This window comes from Salvelinus namaycush, chromosome 5 (genome assembly GCF_016432855.1).
Source record: "Salvelinus namaycush isolate Seneca chromosome 5, SaNama_1.0, whole genome shotgun sequence".
In the NCBI taxonomy this organism is placed as follows: domain Eukaryota; kingdom Metazoa; phylum Chordata; class Actinopteri; order Salmoniformes; family Salmonidae; genus Salvelinus; species Salvelinus namaycush.
In genome coordinates, this window is record NC_052311.1 from 48,331,491 (window position 1) to 48,347,737 (window position 16,247).

At 44.5% G+C, this 16,247-nt stretch overlaps 1 protein-coding gene across 1 annotated transcript in view; it reads left to right on the forward strand.

Moving 5' to 3' along the window:
• The first annotated feature begins 1,316 nt into the window (after window positions 1-1,316).
• Window positions 1,317-16,247, forward strand: part of LOC120047154 (zinc finger protein 385D-like) — a 94,216-nt gene continuing 79,285 nt past the window's right edge. The window contains exon 1 of the mRNA XM_038992688.1: window positions 1,317-1,464. Coding sequence (XP_038848616.1) covers window positions 1,317-1,464 — 148 coding nt within the window. The remainder of the gene's footprint in view (window positions 1,465-16,247) is intronic.

Consider the following 16,247-nt stretch of genomic DNA (forward strand, 5'->3'; position numbering starts at 1 on the left):
AACGTTCCAAGAGATGGAAAGACAAGTATTTCTTTGTACTGCATGATGGGACTATCTCACTTTGTCTTATTTGCCAGAAGGCAGTCAATTGTTTTAAACGAGCAAATTTAGAGCAACATTTCCAGTCACACCATGCCCACTTTGACTAAACATATCTGCCACATAGCAACTTCAGAAACAACAAAATAGCGCAACTCAAAGGACAGCTCATAGGACAACAACAAATGATGGACAGATCTAGCACTGTTGCAGAGAAAACGAGAGGCAACATATGAGATTGCTTGGATACTCGCGAGAAAGACGAAGGCCTTCACAGATGCGGAGATTGTCAAATAATGTTTCTTGGCCGAAATATTGTATGCTGATTTCACAAACAAGGAAGCTATTTTAAAGCAAATTAACGCATATAAGACATTGGCGAGGACATCGGTAAGCAACTAATTACTGACATATACGTGGCGCCGTGTTTTAGTATTGCGCTTGATAAAAGCACTGATGTAAGTGACATTGCCCAATTTTGTGTTTGGGTCCGCTTCCCTCAAAACGAGTCGTTCAGAGAGGAACTTTTATGTTTACTGCCCCTGCAAGGACAAACATGAGGAGAGGATTTTCTGAAAGTCCTTGTTACATTTTTTGCTGATATTTATATTGACTGGTCAAATCTGGCATCTGTGTGCACTGACGGCGCCCCAAACATTCGAGGGAAGGAGAAGGGACTCATAGGCCGGATGAGAAAGAGAGAGGATATTCCCGAATTTGTTACATTTCATTGTATCATTCATCAGGAAGCACTTGTGACTAAACTCAAAGACTGTGACTTACAGAATGTGATGCAGCAAGTCATGCGCGTGGTGAACATTATTATTGCGAAGGCACTGAATACCCGACAGAATACGGCGACTTGATATTTCACAATGAGGTGAGATGGCTGTCTTGTGGCAGAGTTTGGAAAGATTTCTCTCCTCCCTCAAATCCATGAATTTGTTGCAAGCAATGGGAGAGAGGAGCCAGAGCTGGATGATCCACAGTGGATATTAAAGCTGGCTTTTTTAACTGACATCACCTGCCACTTGAACATGGGGAATCTCCAGTTCCAAGGGAAAGCTAAAACTCTGGGCAAAATGCTGGGTGTGGTCACAGCATTTCAAAATAAAATCACCACACTGTTCATACCTGATAGACAGTTTGTTCATTTCCCAAAACTCAGAGCAGTCACCACATCCAACCCAGACATACGGCAACATTTTAGCTATGATGCATTTGTGCGTGTGTTGGAAGAGTTTAAGTTGGACTTTGAGTCAAGATTCAAGGGTATCATGGAGTACAAGGAGATTTTCAACTTCATTGAGAACCCCTTTCATGTGCCAGTGTCATCTCTGACCCCAGTCATCACAGCCCTCTGTCCTGACCGTGCTGGATTAGAAAGTGAGATAGTGAAGCTGCAGGCAAATGACACATTGCAAGGTGAACTAAGATCAGGTGTTACCTATTTCTGGAGCCTTGTGTCAGACACAGAATATCTACTTCTGAAGCAGTGTGTGCAAAAGGTGACATCCTTTTTTGTCAGCACATATTCATGTGAAGCAGCATTTTCAACAATGTACATTGTGAAACAAAAACAGAGAAACAGACTGACCAATGCACACCTGGATTGCCTCACTGGGATAGCAACAACAGACTATACATTTAGAATTAATTCAGTCAAGGAGAAGAAGAGGACATTTTTGCTCATCCAACTACTGAGGTAACCCTTAATATGGGTCTTATACATGTGAGGTAGCCTATTTGATGTGTGTATGTACAGTTGAAGTCGGAAGTTTACATACACCTTAGCCAAATACATTTAAACTCAGTTTTTCACAATTCCTGACATTTAATCCTAATAAAAATTCCCTGTCTTAGGTCAGTTAGGATCACCACTTTATTTTAAGAATGTGAAATGTCAGAGTAATAGTAGAGAGAATTATTTCTTTCAGCTTTTATTTCTTTCATCACATTCCCAGTGGGTCAGAAGTTTACATACACTCAATTAGTATTTGGTAGCATTGCCTTTAAATTGTTTAACTTGGGTCAAACGTTTCATTGCGCCAATTCTGTTGGGGGAAAAAAATCTTAAACGGAAGCAAACTGAACAAAACAGGGATAAACATACCTGAATTTGTCCAGTAGCAACTCTCGTTTGCAACTGTTGGACTAATGATTATACCCTAGATCAGCTAAATGGAGGCAAGAGTGTGCAAGGCGGTATCGAATGTGTCACTCAACTTGATTACAAAGAATGATCTCTCCATGTGCACCTACGTTATAAGCTTTCATTCATAGGCTAGGTTGTAGCAACCTTGTGATGGGTACAAGGGAAGTTGTAGCCTCAACCTATCGATTTTACGTTGAGCTGGGTGAATGGAGTATGAATGACAGTCGTCCAATATGCTGTAATAGAAACAAGGCCATGTTCATTCAAAAGTTAAAGTTTTGAATTCAAGCAAAGTCTTTCCCTGCAAAAATAGCCCAATACAACACACACTGTCATACAGGGTAGAGCTTCTCCTGTGCAGGGCAGAGCTTCTCCTGTAAGGACTGTGAGATACTTCATGATGACACACTGATGGATGGACTGTGCATTCATTCCCCATGTGATCCAAGCTTATTCAATCAAATAATTCACTGCAGCCCTCCCATGCAATGCCTCCATGTTCCTCCCTCATTGAATGTTTATGAATTCCGATCCTCATTCTAATGAAGGCCTTTTGGATTACCCTTCACAGCCATTAGATCAACATAACAATAGCCTTTGTGCCGTGGAAGGTCCTGACAGCGACCTACGGGCCAGCGTGTGAATAGAGTTGGCTGCAGCACAAGCACTTCCTGAGTCTCCCCCTGAAAGGGCTCAAGGTCAGCTCTGCACTGTGCCGAGGGCCTTTGTGATGGAAATTGCAGTGTATAAGTTTAAACCCAGAACAATTGGGAATTTCGTCTTCCATGTTCCTCTCCTCCCCGAAACCAATGGAGAAGGAATGCTGAATCTCCTGGGACAGTTCACTGTTAGGGCCTACTAGGCTTGTCTTCAGATTGGCTGGCTCTTGAGTTCGTGGCTGGTGCGTTTTTGTGTGCGTTGAGCAGTTGAGTGGAGTGACATTAGATTCAACAAATTCAACACAGATGTTGTGCTGCTTGAGAGAAACGCATTCAATTAGGTCCATCTGGGCGAATGTGTCAGTGGATTGGATGGGGTGTAAGTAGTATTTAACTACTAAAACTGTTGAGCAAATGTAGGCTAGGCCTATTTGGAAGTAGAATCAATATTTGATATATTGAATTGTAGTTTGTTATAGGCTACAGGTCCGCTGATAACACAATCACTAAATTAAATAAAAACGACATAACATCTTTATAGAGTTATTAAAGCTACAACATATTCAACATAGCATTAGCTACAGCATATTCAATAGCTAACGCAGTGAAGCATGAGGAGTAAGTAAGTATTGTGACATCAAATGTCCAAGGTTTTACCTGAGAGCTGCTCAATTAAGCACTATGCATATGGGTGTATTATAAAGGCTTTATGTTGATGGTGAGCACGTCAGTTGTTATCCAACATTTATATGTTGAATCTATATGTTGAATCTATTTGAAGGCCCTATCCCATGGCAGACACAGTGATCAGATCCTGTCTGACATAAAAGGCATTGAAATGGCTCAGCATCCTGAGATTCAGGGTGTATTAATCCTTTGCTGGTGTTGAACACACGGCGGGGCTATGACACCTGCCACTGGGGCCTAATCAACTCTCCTCTCTTGCACTTTCTCCCTGTGTTCTGTACTGTTCTCCTCATGCCTGTCTATCCCCATGTTATTCTGTGGTCTGATGCCACACTGACATCCGTGACATTTCTGTCATTTTAATGTCATGGTGCTGTGGTGAGGACAAGGGGAGAGGAGGCCAGGGGTCTGTCTGTCTGTCTGTCTGTCTGTCTGTCTGTCTGTCTGTCTGTCTGTCTGTCTGTCTGTCTGTCTGTCTGTCTGTCTGTCTGTCTGTCTGTCTGTCTGTCTGTCTGTCTGTCTGTCTGCTACTCCTCCATCCCAGGGACTGGCAGCAATTCAGGCTGAGAGACACTGATTGGACAGGGGCAACACTGGGACAGGAAGCCAGGGACATGCCAAGGTCACTCAAGCACACATCATCTTCTTCTCTCAGAGGGTGACTATCAATAGGAGCTTCTATTATCAAAGGACCTGTAAGCAGATAGACCAAGGTGTTTTGTCTATTGATTATATTCAGGGGTTGAATTTGGACTCTTTTCACTAGAAATCTATTCAACGGCATCTGTTTTGCCCATCCAAAGGCAATGAAATATAGTCTTATTATCTTATTATGGGAACCCATGTCACGATCGCTGTCGTCGTAGAAATAACCGGACCAAGGTGCAGCGTGGTTAGCGCACATCTTTCTTTATTATAAATGTCGCCAACAAAACAAGAACGACCAAAAACGAATGTGAAGCTTACTAGGGCTATACAGGCCACTAACAAAGACAACTACCCACAAAATACAAAAGGAAAAAAGGCTGCCTAAGTATGATTCCCAATCAGAGATAACGATAGACAGCTGTCCCTGATTGAGAACCATACCCGGCCAAAACATAGAAACACAGAACATAGAGTTTCCCACCCGAGTCACACCCTGACCAACCAAACATAGAGAGTAAAAAGATCTCTACTGTCAGGGCGTGACAACCCAGACCAAGAGTAAAGTGTTTTGAGAGTCTCCTTTAACTCTTATAGAAGGGAATGACATGACTATTATCCACATGTAGAGTGATCAATTCTCCTATAGCATTACAATGCCAACATTGGTCTTACAGATTCAGCACTTTTGTTCACATCAGGCACCACTATAACCCTGTTTGAACTAATCCTGATCAAGTCAGTGTAGATAGATTCTCATCCTTGTTCAGGAGATTGACTGAAGCCGGTGGTTTAGTCCTATACCTGATCAGTAAGCCTGCAGACATCACAGCCTTCTCATTTCAGAGTTGGCTGCTTCTGTTGTGAGAGCTACAAAGAATTCCTTTAAAAAAAAAAATCGCCCAGCACACCTACCTATCACACCCAAGCCCACTGAAACCAAGAAGAGCCTCTCCGAGACAGACGTTAAACTTTTCCAATAATCACATAAGGCCTTGGACGGTGTAGAAATCATCCTAGTGTGCAAGAGTGCTCTTTTGTGGTTGTCTTGTCCTATTTCAGGGCAAATTGTGTGAAACCGATTCTCTTCTCAGCCACAAAATGGAGCTGGACACCTGCCAGTTTGTTCCTTTTGCACTCAGCTCTCAAGAATGATTGCCTCTGTTCAGAAGAAGAAAAACAAATCGACAAACATTTTCAGGGGTTTGTGATTTTTGAATTGTACTTGTGTATCTGAACCAATACATATTTTTGGTTGCTTTTCTATTATGTAAGCATCAATCCAACCATGTGAATACCATAAAATATTTCTTATCTCTAATGAGGTTTAGCACAACAAAAATGTGCATCATTCAAGGCATCCATACTTTGAACTTTGTCTTTATACTGACGCTTAGCTTGTTTGATTGCCTTGTGGAGGGAATAGCTACACTTTGTGTTCAGTCATGTTTCTGGTCGCCTTGCCATGATTAAAAGCAATGGTTTGCGCTTTCAGTTTTGCGTGAATGCTGCCATCAATCCACGGTTTCTGGTTGGGGAAGGTTTTAATAGTCACCGTGGGTGCAACATCACCGATGCACTTGCCAATAAACTCGCTCACCGAATCAGCGTATACGTTATGTTGTTGGAACATATACCAATCCACGTGATCGAAGCAATCTTGAAGCGTGGAATCAGATTGGTTGGACTAGCGTTGAACAGACCTGAGCACGGGCGTTTCCTGTCTTAGTTTCTGTCTATAAGCTGGGAGCAACAAAATGGAGTCATGGTTAGATTTGCCGAGAGGAGGGCGAGGGAGGGCTTTGTATCCGTCGCGGAAGTTCGAATAGCAATGATCCAGAATTTTGTCAGCCCGGGTCGCGCATTCGATATGCTGATAAAATTTAGGGAGCCTTGTTTTCAGATTAGCCTTGTTAAAATCCCCAGCTACAATAAATGCAGCCTCAGTATATGTGGTTTCCAGTTTACATAGAGTCCAATTAAGTTATTTCAGGACCGTCGAGGTGTCTGCTTGGGGGGGGGGGCGTATACACAGCTGGGATTATAATCGAAGACAATTCTTTTGGTAGATAATGCGGTCGGCATTTGATTGTAAGGAATTCTAGGTCAGGTGAACAAAAGGACTTGAGTTCCTGTATGTTGTTATGATCACACCACGACTCGTTAATCATAAGGCATACACCCCCGCCCTTCTTCTTACCAGAGAGATATTTGTTTCTGTCGGCGCAATGCGTGAAGAAATCGGGTGGCTGTATACCGACTCTGATAAGGTATCCCGAGTGAGCCATTTTTCCGTGAAACAGAGAATGTTACAATCTTTGATGTCTCTCTGGAAGGCAACCCTTGCTTGAATTTCGTCAACCTTGTTGTCAAGAGACTGGACATTGGCGAGTAGTATACTCGGAAGGGGTAAGCGATGTGCCCGTAAACGGAGCCTGACCAGAAGACCGCTCCGTCTGCCCCTTCTGTGGCGCCGTTGTTTTGGGTCGCCTACTGGGATCCGATCCATTGTCCTGGGTGGTGGTCCAAACGGATAATCCGTTTGGGGAAAGTCGTATTCCTGGTCGTAATGTTGGTAAGTTGACATTGCTCTTATATCCAATAGTTCTTCCCGGCTGTATGTAATAAGACTTAAGATTTCCTGGGGTAACAGTGTAAGAAATAATACATAAAAAACAAAATACTGCATAGTTTCCTTAGAACGCGAAGCCAGGCGACCATCTCTGTCGGCGCCATCCTGCTCTGGGCTGGACTACCGCATTAAGGAAAACAGCTAACTTCCTGCATTTCAACATAATTTTAAAGCTAATTTCCTGCAATTTTGTTGTCATATGCTGTCTGGCGGGCCAGTTCAATGTCTAGTTTTGATGAACATTTAGTTGAGTTGTCAACTAACATGAATTCAACAAAAAATGTCACATTGGTTAATAAAAGTTGTGTAAAAAAAGACGAAATGTCCTTACGTTGATTACTTTTTTCAAATCAAATCAGTTTTCCACGTTGATTCACGTCGTCACATAGATTTCAAATTACGTGGAAACAATGTTGATTCAACCAGTTTGTGTCCAGTGTGGTAGGCCTATCAAAATGAAACCGAAGTGTCTACAATGTTTTAATAAACAGTAAGTGAATTAAATGGTGTAACGCTAGAGATTATTGTAATATAATATGGAATATAGAATTAGCAGAAAATTTGTTTGACTTGAAACCACAACATCAGACACTTTCAATGGGGAATGCTCTCTAAAACGGCAGGAGTTTGAAGAGTGGAGAGTGGAGGCCCAGTTTTTTTAAGACTGGTCTTCAGTGGTTTCTTAAATTCTTTACCACCTGCAATTTGTGACGTCTCAGCAGAGTGTTTACATTGATGGAAAAATCTGTTTAGAAATGGTTTTGAAAGTGTTGACAACTTGTGTTGGTCTATGGGCATAATGCTACTTTCTGTGGGTCCAGAGTAATGATTTTTTTGCATTCCCTGTGCACTATGAGACGGTTTTGCGGACAGAGTTTAATTTAAATCAGGACTAGGCTAATTCTACTTAAATAAATCCAGATTTTAAAAATGGCTTCATTAGACTTTGCTTAACTTCAGATGAATTAGTTCTAGACGAGGGCGTCCCAGACTACGATAATTAAGGACTAACCAGTTAATCTTTGTGAAGCCTGATTAGATTAACGATGTGCACTTGATGCTGACCTGAGGATGCTTCAAAAACCAGGGATGGGACACTAATACATAAATAAGCATTGTGTGGAATTGGAGCAAGTCAACTAAACAAAACAATGAATGGAGGTAAAAGAAAACATTCAAAGAATTTCAATGACTTTGACGAAAAACTTGCTTCAAGAGGTTATCTAGAACAAACAGCATGATTCATCAACAGAAAACAAAAAAATAAATGCCTGGACTACCATTTGTAATGAATTCAACTCAAATGAAAAAAGTTTCACAAAAGGACGCTACAACCACTTCAGGTAAAATACTGTATTTATTGTTGGCCCGCTTCTTGTGTAACACAACATAGTGGGGCCTAAATGTATTTCTGTGACAGAAATGTAACACAAACAATACCATACATAATTACTAACATCATTTCTATATTGTCTTGTCCTTCTAAGGTCCCGTGGAAAAATATAAAAATCAACTTAAAGAAGACATGCTGTTGCTCTTAGGGAGCGTTTCAAGACTGGTAAGACCAGCGACCGATGAGGTGAGCTACTTGCTGAACGGGGATCATTAATAGCCAGCAACCCCGAGAAGGTATCCCCGATGTTGACCATTTGGACAGTTAAGATGGGGGACCGTTCCAATCCTCATTTGGTAGGACACATTCATTCAGCATGTGCCATCCCTGGACTGCAGGGAATATGAAATGTTGTCAGTCATCTCTTGCACTCCCATAATAAAAATAATGTAAGGAACTCAACTCTTGAAATGTTCTCTAATGCAGCAATGTAATCATTTTCTAGAGGCAGATTACCATAGCTTGGAGGGGACTTGTCTTACGTGATGGTCTGCTCGCTACATCTGCAGCAGCCAGGAGGGAAGAGTGTGTCACTAATCCGGGCCGGAGGACAAAGACAAAGAGGCTGTGCATGCATGAGAAACTGCCCATGGAATTTCATGAGCTCAAACTAATGTATTTAAAAGAGCATGATATGAAGATACAAATCCTTCATGTTGAGTTGGCTGTGAAGGAGGAGGAAAGAAACATGAAGCAGCAGCAGTACCAATGTTATTCTTGAATCAGCACCAGTTGGGTGTCCCGACATTTCCATTTGTGACTTAAAAACCCTTTTGTTACCAATACATGGGTGTTGTTTGCTTCAGTCACGAGCTATCTTTGTTGTGAGAAGTGCTGCATAGCAAAATCATCTCTGCAGGCTTGTCCATTTCTGTTATTGTCTGCCTCAACTATTGGAACATCTGGGTCATCCTCATCTTCAATGCGAGGATCTGGGCAGCCATGTTTGAGGTAATTGTGAAGCACTGCTGTTGCAATTATGACAATGCAGTGTCTTTGTTGAAAGCGCAAATGTGTTTCTGAGACACTGGAAACGACTCTTCCATACACCAAACATGCGCTCCGCTACGTCTCTGGCGTGCATATGAGCTTGGATGTACTGTTGTTGCTCAGGTCCTTTTGTGTGAAGATAGGGGGTGAACAAGAAGTTGGTTTGTGCATACCCACTGTCGCCAAGTATGATTCAACTCTGTTGTCCTCCTTCAAGCTGAGCATACAAAGAGGATCCTTGAGTCATTAGATGCACCTTTTCAACGTGCAACAATGTTTGAGAACTGCAAATTGGATTGGAAGTGCACACACTTTGTACATTTATTGAGAACCAGTTTTTAAGATTCCCGTACTCCTCAGCATCTGCTGTAGAGGGACACTTGATGGGAATGTGACATCCATTTATACCTTGTAGTTTGCTTGGGCAGCAGCATCAGGGAACTTGATGTTATTGTCTTTTAGTTCACATATAGCGTTGCAGACTTTGGACTATTCTGCATAGAGTCGGTTCACTTACACCACACATTTTCTGTTTCACAATGGAAGGTTCCAGATGCCAAAAACCTCAAGGTGATCAGTACTTGTAGGAAAGGAGGGATGGGACTTCCCCGTAGAGATTCAGATGAAAGCCTCGGCTCAAGCAAACAAATGTCAGCTGCATTTTCTTTGTACATACAGAAATGGTCACGGAAATGGATTTAATCAAAATCATTCAGTGGGTTGCTCCTGTCTATAACCGCCATTCTGTCTGGCCTTGGTGGTGCTCTTTGATCATCGTTGAAATAGTCCAGCTAATCCATTTTCCTCTATTGCCAAGGTCAACCTGGGGACCAAAATCCATTTAATCTGAAGTTAAATCTGCCTCTGGCAAGGTTTCATTTAAGCCTTCACTTAAACTGAACAAAAATATAAACGCAACATGCAACAATTTCTAAGATTTGACTGAGTTACAGTTCATATAAGGAAATCAGTCAACTGAAATGAATTCGTTAAGCCATAATCTATGGATGTCACATGATTGGGAATACAGATATGCATCTGTTGGTCACAGATACCTTTTATTAAAAAAGTAGGGGAGTGGGTCAGAAAACCAGTCAGTATCTGTTGTGACCACCATTTACCTCATGCATCACGACACATCTCCTTCAAATAGAGTTGATCAGGCTGTTGATTGTGGCCTGTGGAATGTTGTCCCACTAGTCTTCAATGGCTGTGTGATGTTGCTGGGAACTGGAACACGCTGTCGTACACGTTTGTTCAGAGCATCCCAAAAATGCTCAGTCGGTGACATGCCTGGTGAGTATGAAGGCCATGAAAGAACTGGGACATTTTCAGCTTCCAGGAATTGTGTACAGATCCTTGCCACATGTGCATTATCATGCTGAAACCTTTTCATCTGTATTCAACTAGGCAAGTCAGTTAAGAACAAATTATTATTTACAATGACGGCCTAGGAACAGTGGGTTAACTGCCTTGTTCAGGGGCAGAACGACAGATTTTTACCTTGTCAGCTCGGGGATTCGATCTAGCAACCTTTTTGGTTACTGGCCCAATGCTCTAACCACTAGGGTACCTGGGCAGATGAATGGCACAACAATGGGCCTCAGGATTTCGGCACAGTATCTCTGGGCATTCGAATTGCCATCGATAAAATGCAATTGTGTTCGTTGTCCGTAGCTTATGCTTGCCCATACCGTAACCCCACCTCCACCATGGGGCACTCTGTTCACAATGTTGACATCAGCAAACTGCTCGCCCACATGACGCCATACACATTGTCTACGGTTGTGAGGCCGGTTGGATGTACTGCCAAATTCTCTAAAACGACGTTGGAGGTGGCTTATGTTAGAGAAATTAACATGCAATACTCTGGCAACAGCTCTGGTGGACATTCCTGTAGTCAGCATGCCAATTGCACTCTCCCTCAACTTGAGACATCTGTGGCATTATGTTGTGTGACAAAACTGCACATTTTAGAGTGGCCCTTTATTGTCAACTTCTTGATATTGTCACGATCGTCATAATAAGCGGACCAAGGTGCAGCGGGATATGAAGACATCTTCTTTTATTAAAGATGACGAAACACGAAACGAACACTTTTACAAAACAAAACAACAAATGACCGTGAAGCTACAAACGTAAGTGCATACACAAGCTACAAACGTTCAACATAGACAATTACCCACAAACACCTAAAGCCTATGGCTGCCTTAAATATGGCTCCCAATCAGAGACAACAATAAACAGCTGTCTCTGATTGAGAACCAAATCAGGCAACCATAGACTTTCCTAAACACCTACACTGAACACTACCCCATACCTACTACAAAACCCCCTAAACAATACACACACCCTAAACTAGACAAAACACACAAACATCCCCCATGTCACACCCTGACCTAACTAAACTAATAAAGAAAATCAATATAACAGAGGCCAGGGTGTGACAGTACCCCCCCCCCCCCAAAGGTGCGGACTCCGGCCGCAAAACCTGATACAGAAAGGGAGGGTCCGGGTGGGCCTTCCTATGGTGGCGGCTCGGGTGCGGGACGTGGACCCCCCTCCACCATAGTCACTAACCGCTTTGGTGGCGCCTTTGGAACGGCGAGTCCCGGACTGAATACCATCCCAGAGGGCGCCACTGGACGGAGGGGCAGCTCCGGACTGAGGGGCAGCTCCGGACTGAGGGGCAGCTCCGGACTGAGGGGCAGCTCCGGACTGAGGGGCAGCTCCGGACTGAGGGGCAGCTCCGGACTGTGGGGCAGCTCATGACTGTGGGGCAGCTCATGACTGTGGGGCAGCTCATGACTGTGGGGCAGCTCATGACTGTGGGGCAGCTCATGACTGGAGGGCAGCTCATGACTGGAGGGCAGCTCATGACTGGTAGGTGGCTCTGGCGGATCCTGGCTGACTGACGGCTCTGGCGGATCCTGGCTGGCTGGCTCTGGCGGATCCTGGCTGACTGACGGCTCTGGCGGATCCTGGCTGGCTGGCTCTGGCGGATCCTGGCTGGCTGGCTCTGGCGGATCCTGGCTGACTGGCGGCTCTGGCGGATCCTGGCTGACTGGCGGATCCTGGCTGACTGGCGGCTCTGGCGGATCCTGGCTGACTGGCGGCTCTGGCGGATCCTGGCTGACTGGCGGCTCTGGCGGATCCTGGCTGACTGGCGGCTCTGGCGGATCCTGGCTGACTGGTGGCTCTGGCATATCCTGTCTGGCGGAAGGCTTTGGCTGCTCCTGTCTGGCGGAAGGCTCTAGCGGCTCCTGTCTGGCGGAAGGCTCTAGCGGCTCCTGTCTGTCGGACGGCTCTGAAGGCTCATGGCAGACGGACGGCTTTGCAGGCTCAGTACAGACGGGCGGCTTTGAAAGCTCAGTACAGACGGGCAGTTCATGCGGCGCTTGGCAGACGGACAGGTCAGACGGCGTTGGGCAGACGGGCAGTTCAGGCGCCGTTGGGCAGACGGGCAGTTCAGGCGCCGTTGGGCAGACGGGCAGTTCAGGCGCCGTTGGGCAGACGGGCAGTTCAGGCGCCGTTGGGCAGACGGCAGACTCTGGCCGGCTGAGACGCACTGTAGGCCTGGTGCGTGGTGCCGGAACTGGTGGTACCGGACTGGAGACACGCACCTCAAGGCTAGTGCGGGGAGCAGGAACAGGGCATACTGAGTTCTCGAGGCGCACTATAGGACTGGTGCGTGGTACCGGGACTGGTGGTACCGGGCTGAGGGCACGCACCTCAGGGCGAGTGCGGGGAGAAGGATCAGTGCGTACAGGGCTCTGGAGAAGCACATGAGGCTTGGTGCGTGGTGCCGGAACTGGTGGTACCGGACTGGAGACACGCACCTGAAGGCTAGTGCGGGGAGAAGGAACAGGGCATACTGGACCCTGGAGACGCACATTAGGCCTAGTGCGTGGTGCCGGTACTGGTGGTACCGGGCTGGAGACACGCATCTCAGGACTAGTGCGGGGAGCAGCAACAGGACACACAGGACTCTGGAGACGCACAGGAGGCTTCGTGCGTGGTGCCGGAACTGGTGTTACCGGGCTGGGGACACGCATCTCAGGATGAGTGCAAGAAGCAGGAACAGGACACACCGGGTTGTAAAGATGTACTGGAGACCTGGTGTGTATAGCCGGCATCAAATCTTCCGGAACTTTAACACAAGTTTCAGGCTGAGTACGAGGAACTGACACAGGTGGCATCGGACAGCTAACACGCTCCTCAGGGAGAATGCCATGCATACTCTGCCAAATCAACAGCTCTCTCTCTTCACTCTCCTCCAATTTCATCAACAACTCCTCGAATGTCTCATCTCCCCTTCGTTCACTCTCCTCCAATCTGTCCAATAAATCCTCGACAATCTCAGACTCACCCCTCAACTTCGCCGACTGCTCCAAATGCCCCTCCCCAAGAATTTTTTTGGGATGTCTCTCGGGCTTCCTACCGTTTCGCCGTGCTGCCTCCATTCGCCGGTATCCCTCCTCGCACTGCGCCAGAGAATCCCAGGCGGGCTCCGGCACTCTCTTAGGGTCGATCGCCCATCTGTCGATCTCTTCCCACGTAGTGTAGCCCAGATCCTTCTCCTGTTTCCATGCTGCCTCCTCATACCGCCGCCTCTCGGCTTTAGCTGCCTCCAGCTCTTCACGAGGGCGGCGATATTCTCCATGTTGAGCCCATGGCCCTTTACCGTCCAGTATTTCCTCCCATGTCCAGAAATCCTGTGTAGGTGGGTCCTGTTGCTTTCTCCCGTTACACCGCTGCTTGATCCTTTGTTGGTGGGTAATTCTGTCACGATCGTCATAATAAGCGGACCAAGGTGCAGCGGGATATGAAGACATCTTCTTTTATTAAAGATGACGAAACACGAAACGAACACTTTTACAAAACAAAACAACAAACGACCGTGAAGCTACAAACGTAAGTGCATACACAAGCTACAAACGTTCAACATAGACAATTACTCACAAACACCTAAAGCCTAAAATATGGCTCCCAATCAGAGACAACAATAAACAGCTGTCTCTGATTGAGAACCAAATCAGGCAACCATAGACTTTCCTAAACACCTACACTGAACACTACCCCATACCTACTACAAAAACCCCTAAACAATACACACACCCTAAACTAGACAAAACACACAAACATCCCCCATGTCACACCCTGACCTAACTAAACTAATAAAGAAAATCAATATAACAGAGGCCAGGGTGTGACAGATATGCCGCACCTGTCAGGTGGATGGATTATCTTGGCAAAGAAGAAATGCTCACTAAAAGGGATGTAAACTAATTTGTGCACAATATTTGAGAGAAATAAGCTTTTTGTGTGTATGTAACATTTCTGGGATATTTTATTTCAGCTCATGAAACATGTGACCAACATTTTACATATTGCGTTTATATTTTTGTTCAGTGTAGATCTAGATTAACTCTAATCGTCCTTCTCAAAACCAGACTTTTAAAGTCAAGACTAGGGCAAATCTGAGACTATTTTAAACCATGTCTGAGAAATGCAATTTCAGTTAGTCCAGTTTAAAAGTGCAATTTAGACTAGGATTAGGCTCAATCTGTGTCCGCAAACCCGCCCCTAAGAGTCCTTAGAAGTTTCAAGTGACTAAAGTGAGTGTTGCCAATGAAGTGATATGGATTGTGCAGTCTTCTTTCTAGTCCCGTCAGTTATTGCACAACTTTCTTCAAAATTATACATTTTCATCTATAATTCACTCAACGTCTGTATAATCTATTTATAATAGAACACCATATTTCAGTGGCAATGTCTAGCAGACTGGTAGCCCAGAAATGTCTAGCAGGTTCAATTAAAAGATTATTATATATTACCTCATACTGTACCTTATAATACACCTTACTATTTAACCATAGAAGATCTACATGAATGAATCTGTCGCCCCCCCTTAATGTGTGATGCTGAAATGCATTGTCACAAAGTTATTTGCTATAAGAGTAGGAATATTCTTCATAGCAGGGTTTCCCAAATCAAGGGGTGCACATTTTGTTTATTGCCCTTACACCACACAGCTGATTCAAATGATCAAAGCTTGATGATTAGTTGACCATTTGAATCCGCTTTGTAGTGCCAGAGCAAAAACCAAAACGTGCACCCCTTGGAGTCCTGAGGGCCGAGTTTAGGAAACCCTGCTTTATAGTGACATAATTGATAGTTCACTGGAAACATCATTACGCGAGGGAGGATGGTTTATGCAGTTCCATGTGTGACCAGCAGATGACAGCAACAGCATGCTCGTAACATAACGGTAGGCCAGTTAGCCAAGTAAAACTCAACTCCACGATGTACTTCACATCAACATAGTTGAGAGGCGACTAGCGTGGGAGAACTGGAGCTCCAGCGTCACATAAAATGTTGTTTTTATCAAAAAGCTATGAATTTCAGCAACCACAGAATAGCCCGCAATTAAAAGGAACAATGTCGGAGCTCTAGTCAGCCCACACTAGTCGCCGCACAACTCCGTGGATGTGAAGTACTTTGTGGAGTTGAGTTTTACTTGGCTATAGGCCAGTATACTGCTAGGTATTGGTTCATAATTTGAAACATGCTCTAAAATACCATACCCTCAGAGAGCAAAAACACTGATAATGTATCAAGAAGAGCATTTGCTCCAATTTAATCAAACTTTTCTTAATCTCTCCTGAAATTCTCCTGAATTTGTTTAACCTTTTTGTGGTTAATTAAAAGGAAGCTCAGAAGACTTCCCTTACCTGCACTGCAGTCTATGATAACACGTTTTATTTGATTCATGTTCCCTCACTAGCAAAATGAAGGTTTCACACATACCTACTCATTCTCAGTGCAATATGTCCCCTTACTTTTAAACGGTGGTATGAGGTCTTTTTTTCTTGAGGAACAGTCCGTCTCCAAAAAGGAAGCTATCAGCAGATCTGCACTCAAGTGAAAAATGGATTAGAATTTTTTTTTTTTCATATGGTTCAAAGTGGGGACATTTATTTCACAGTTCTGTACAATTCCAGTAATGTCTCCGTGTGGTTTGAACTGCTGAGCGGGCCAATTCAG